Genomic DNA, 6000 nt, shown 5'->3' with positions numbered 1-6000 from the left:
AAATGTTTACTAAAGTCCTAGAGAAACAAACAAATTGTCTCTGATATAATTCAGCTTCCAGGAAAATGTCATTGAGTATTTTTTTTGCCAACCAATCAAATGAAAGCTACTGGACTAAATATATAAAGAAGGTTAATATTCCCCTTCTTAGTAAGAAATGACTACCTTATTTTACTCCATAGTAGCTTGACTAAACACGTAAGAATAACACCACTTAGAAAAGGGAGAAAACAATTTATTCTATTACAATATTCTAATCAAAACCTGAAAAACTAAGGTCTGCTGACTAATGTGCTAAATTCATAAAAACTAGTTCAGTCTAACTTCAACATATACTGCAATTTCAGAGTTGTGTCTGCATGAGATGAAAATACCCCTATGTTGACTTCATTGACAATGAAATACAGACGCTTTACCAAGTAATAATAGACCCGCATAAGAAGAAGCTGTCACAGTCACAATATTTGTCCTGGATGAAACACAAACCAAATTAACATAGAACAAAAAAAAATTCAAAAAAAAAAAAAAAAGGAAAAAGCTCTTTATACTTAATTTGATATGGCTTTTTGCAACATGGCAAAATATTACAGCTTAAAGCATACATCTCCTCACAGAGGAGAAAAGAATTTTGCAGTCAAATTAAAAGTGTAACAGGAAACAAGTAACATGCAGACTCTCTGCTCTTTTTGGCCAAGATGACACTGCAGCCTAACAAAATCTGTGGAGATGTCTTATTTCTCTTCTAAAAAGTTATTCATCTGGATTTGAGGACTGAGGTTTTATCATAATTAATTTGGGTCCATTAATAAATATTTACTGTTAAAGAAAACAGACTGCAAAACACTTGATTTAAAAATTTAACTCAGGAATTTAAAACCAAATTATGTGCCCAAGTCCTGGAAAGAAATATAAGGAATGAAACAAAGTATAACTTAATCTTCATCTATTTCTGGTTTTCTTCTTTATTCCCATCATCTTTGTGAAGAATAGGGAGAGGATGAGCCTCTGTGTTGAAAACCCAATGTTCAAATGGAAGAAGATCATCTTCAGAAAACAGCAAATACAGGTACCTGGCAAGAAAAAAAGCAGGAAATGCGACCACATCTACAAGTGAAACTATAATAGTTTTCTGGAAAACATATGATATTACATTTACTTGAGTATTAAATTTTCTGTTGAAATGGCATGACTGCTTTTTTTTCTGGTCCTTGCAACTTCTTCTTGCACAGCAAAAGAAAACAAGTGAGGAAACCAAGTCAAAACTTTGTTCATCTCATTAAAAACTTAGGAAATGATGACAGATAATGAAATCTTTTTGTTTTTTCTTTTAACAGACCCTGGGAGCTTTTCATGGAAATTGACTTCTTTTTCTCTTTCTACAGTTTTCAAATGAAAAGTATGTAATACAAGTCTGATAAGTCTAGTCAATTTATTTCATTAGTGTTGGCATATATAATTAGATCCTATCAAAGATAGGAGATGCAATTTCTCAAAGACTATCAAGTACCTTTATCAGAAGCAAAGACAGTTTCCAGAAGTCAGGGAACTTAGCTTATTGACATAGATGAGGAAAAAAAAAAGGCAATTTGGCTTCCTGTCACCTAAGAAAAGCTATGCTATTCCACTCAGATTTTGTTATGTGAATGTCAAGGGTACTAAAGATAAATACTTATCTGTAAAGATGATACACACAACTACTTCCCATTAATGAAAGTCAACTTTCTTAACTTACTTGAGTGTCTCTGAAAGGAAGAAACTTTGCTGCACATCATCATGGCTTTCATGATTATTATAAACATCTCTAATGCCAGAATAGCCACCGTCTACTCTGCAGTGTTTTTCCAGTGCCTGAAGCAGGGGAAAAAACCAAAACAGTAGTATTAACAAAATGAATCATCTATCAGTTTTTCTTTGTTTGACAATAAAACTAGCCAAAAACAATTGTCACAATTTTTTTGATAAAGAGTTGAAAACTAGATAAAGCTCCAGAGAGAAAAACCTCTTTTTTTAAAGTCACATGCACATGTGTCTAATTTTACATTTAGGAAGAGAAGCAAAATGATAAATGCATAAAAAGTGAACACAAACCAGCTTTCAGAAGGAAAGATATAGGGGTATAAGGATGTAAAGACATGGATTTTCACTTTTTTTCTTTTTCCTCTTTTTAATAGGAGTAACAATAGTCTTTCTCTGCCAAGCTTGTCTATCAGCCTTTGGAGATCACATTACATATACCTTTCTTGGTCATATTTTAATACTTGAAAATGACTGTGATAGAATTTAATACCATCCTAAAGATCAGTCTCTTCCTTACCACCTGCAAGTCCCTTTAAAATAAGGAAAGGCAACTCTCCATTTTGTATGCAAGTTGTTTGGCTTCTCTTTGCAATTATTTCAGTTTTCAATGGGAAACACTGATATTAGGCTGTGACTGAATTTCTTTACTGCAGTAGCTGTGTTTTTCTTTGCTATGTTTCTGAAAAAGCTTTGCTGTTACACAGGAGATGGGAAGCCAGTATGTGGCTGGACTAAACATGTTTTAGCTGTAACAATAACTGTGTTTTTCTCTAACTAGTTTCCAAACTCTTATTCAATTAAAAGGTGTAAACCAGATGACTGATGCCTATTTCACGATAAAATGGACGACCTAAAATACAATTTCTTTTCTGCCCACAGGAATATCCTATATTTTGAAGGAGATTTATAATTTTGAAGGAGAAAAAAGATCAGATGAAGAGTGTTCACAGAAGGGCAAAAAATATGTGTATCAAGTGCCAGAACTGTAGAAGGTATATACAGTTAGACTATTTAACAGACTTTAACTTTTCTTTATTTAGATGGGTGTTTGCATTAGAAAGGTTGAAACCGTATGTCTAAGTATGAGCCATAACTTCTTTAAATGTACTGCTATCCAATACCTTATTTGAATATTAGTTATCACTACTTTGTTTAAAAATATTAATTCATTTTTTTCTTTATAAATGACCTATTTAACAAGGCCACAAGTATTCTTAGCCTCTTAATTCTTCTCAGTCTGTTTTATAACTCTCTCGTATCATGCAGTATAATGAAGGAGTTAGGAGAATCTAAGATGATTATATTTAAAACAACTCATTATTCAAAAACAAATCCAGAAAATGGTATTTTACCCTAAATGATTTCTCATAATGAAAATGATGGTAAGGATAGTGGATAACTACATTCACTCAGGACCATGCTACTCTGAAACATGATGTTTGCTCTGGAGATGGTATTGGAGTAACAACTTTCAGGCAGAAGTACTTGGGGCTTTATTCAACCCCCAGTAGAGAGCCAGAAGGTAACTAGTTTCTCTGTTTCTGAAGTTACTACTAATATCACTGAAGTGAGTACATGTAGATTTTATTTAGAGAAAGATGCTGCATTTCAAAACACACATGGCAAAAAGATATGAAAAGGCAGAATGTATGTCTAAAACAGGCAGAATAAGCATTTTTTGATGAAAGATGGGACTAAAAGTCACTAATAATTACTGAGGTATCCATCAGCTTCACCTGCTCTAAAGACTGCTAGAGATCTGTGTTTTCCTGAGTAGATATCCTAAACGTCCTTGATTTTGCTGGAGTCCCTGTAGCTGTCTGCACACATTTAGCTTGCATGTCAGGCTCTTCATAGTTTTCACTGGAGACTATGCTGCCTATTGTATATTTAAAAGGGATTTTTCTTCAGGAGAGATCCTTTTAAAGTATAACAGCCTATCTGTCTTTTCTTATGTGTCTTTAGGTTCTTTCATTTTCCTGGATACTTTTACTAAGTGACAAATAATCTTAAGTTTAAACAAGTAATTCCCCCTGGCTGGTACTCCTTCCCTCTTGTCTACTTCAACCTGCAATGAATTCAAAATGCTGAATCTGTCTCTCAATTTTCAATGTCAAACACAAGATGGTGTTTTTCAAGGCACAGCAGAAGGAAAACCTGAAGGATAAGGCTATTATGCAAGGAAATAATCTCCATTCTAAACAGGGCAATGTAAAAGAAAAGCAAATTGCATTTGCTGTTTATGTGCTCTTAGAGTCTTGTTTGACTTCACTGTAGGGATACACCATAAAGGTACCAGAACACACTGCTGTGATGTAAACCAAGGGGTTAACTTGTACCATGTCAGCTATCTGGTGGTATTTGCTTGGTGCAAATATGACGCATCTTATCTTTCAAAGCTACCTTCCATGTAATTAAAGCACATTCACCAGCAGGATTAGTAGGATGAAAAGACTCTTGGTTGTCAGCCTCCTTTAACTGGCAGTGATGGGCTTTTGTGCCCCTTACCTGCAGTTTCAGAGTACAGTGATGTTCACAGTGACAGGGGATAGTGGTGGGCAGGAAGAAACAATCAAACACATTTTAAATTAGTAGTTCTCAGAAAACGAGGGTGGCTAAGATCAGTTATGCTAAAGTAATGGAAAACATCAAGCACAGTGAAAACTGACTGACAGTCTCAAACGATCATAAAGGGGAAAAAACAAAGGAAGTGCTACAAATTTAAAATATGTGCCACATTTATAATGCAGAAAGGGAGGCTTTCATGAGCTAAGCTGATAAAACCTTTCTGACTCAGTAACAGTGGATATTACTGGTGGTCATAACTGAATTTTCTCCATCTGCTGAAGTACATACAAAATGATCTTGGACTGAAAGCAGCAAAGCAAGTTTACAAAGAAAAAAGGGAGAGGCTATAGCATATTTTTAGTCGACAAAAGTTAGAGAAGGACTTAATAGACTTGTCGGAGAGTTTAGAATCATGACTCTAGAGCAGCCTCATTTTGTACTACAAGGGTAAGGGGAAACAAACCTAATGATTTCTTATTGCCAGAGTAATGACTTGAAAATGGACATGAAATACCTGAAGGACAACTTTTTTTGGGCAAAACCCAAATGGCCTGATTGTTCCCTTTTTTTTCTTGTTTCAGCCTCAGGTTCTGTTTTGTGCAACAGGTGCTGGTAATTAAACCAACTACCTCCAGTGGTTGGGAACTTCCCCAAGAACAGAAAGGGTGAAGTTACATGCTCTCTGGGGCAACATTAAGGAGCAAGAGAGAGTAGAATTTATGAAATAGTTGTGGTAAGCTATCATGAAGTGCTGGAACAAAAAACATTATCAAGTGGAGCTGTAGTACTATAAACATCAAGGGAGAGGAGGAAAGAAAAAAAATTGAAAAATATTTTAAACCTTCAACTGTGACTGTATAACTTCTGTGAAGCTGTAAGATTTCTTTTTGTGAAACACACAACTGCACATTAGGACAGTGGAAGATGGGCCCCCTGCAGAATGGGACCAGCTGCATCTCCCCCACACAGGCTGTAATCCATTACATTAGAGCCAGATGAGAGTAACCACAAGAATGTTAAACAAGGAACACATGGGGAGTACTAAGAAGGTAAACAAATGTACAAACCTGAAAGAAATACAAACAAACTAAACCAACAGGGTAAAGAATAATAATGAGGAAAACATTCAATTGTTTATAACAGTGTTATCAGTGTGGGCAGTAACAATGAGTCAGGAAAAACACCTCCTGGAGAAGGAACATTTGGAATTGCTGAAGCCTGGTGGGATGACTTCCATTTATGACTGCCAATTATAATCTGCCTGGGAAGATTCCAGTAATAAAATGTGTGCCTATGGGTGGTGTTACCAAAGAAGAAAGTAAGGGAACAGCCCTCTAAATTAGAGGTTTTAAAAAAACAATTGCTTTGGAATCATTAACTCAGAAGCATAGTGTTTCAGGACCACAGAGCCAATACCTAAGAGAGGCAAATATAATGCCCTAAATTAACTACAGTCTACCTAGCTGAATAGAGTGCTCACTGCAGATACAGAATAACTGTGAATATTCAGACAAGAAGTTTGAGAGTATAAGTACACTTAATGCTATTAGTCTTTTTTGCAAAACAGATTTCGCCTTTAATTCTTCAAGAATATCTGATTACTGAACTTGAAATGCCTTTTTTTTCATAATGCTC

The 6000-nt window shown here is 35.1% G+C and overlaps 1 protein-coding gene across 1 annotated transcript in view; it reads right to left on the bottom strand.

The window, feature by feature from the left end:
• Positions 1 to 376: 376 nt before the first annotated feature.
• The window catches only part of MAN1A1 (mannosidase alpha class 1A member 1), a 141884-nt gene continuing 136260 nt past the window's right edge, over positions 377 to 6000 (bottom strand). Inside the window, exons 11-12 of the mRNA XM_051792180.1 lie at positions 1733 to 1848; positions 377 to 1070 (exon numbers count right to left, since the gene is read on the bottom strand). Coding sequence (XP_051648140.1) covers positions 944 to 1070; positions 1733 to 1848 — 243 coding nt within the window. The 3' untranslated portion in view covers positions 377 to 943. The remainder of the gene's footprint in view (positions 1071 to 1732; positions 1849 to 6000) is intronic.

Source organism: Manacus candei, unplaced genomic scaffold, assembly GCF_025592945.1.
Source record: "Manacus candei isolate 608988 ecotype Guabito, Panama unplaced genomic scaffold, ASM2559294v1 h1tg000034l, whole genome shotgun sequence".
NCBI lineage: Eukaryota > Metazoa > Chordata > Aves > Passeriformes > Pipridae > Manacus > Manacus candei.
This window is presented reverse-complemented; position numbering and strand designations above follow the sequence as displayed.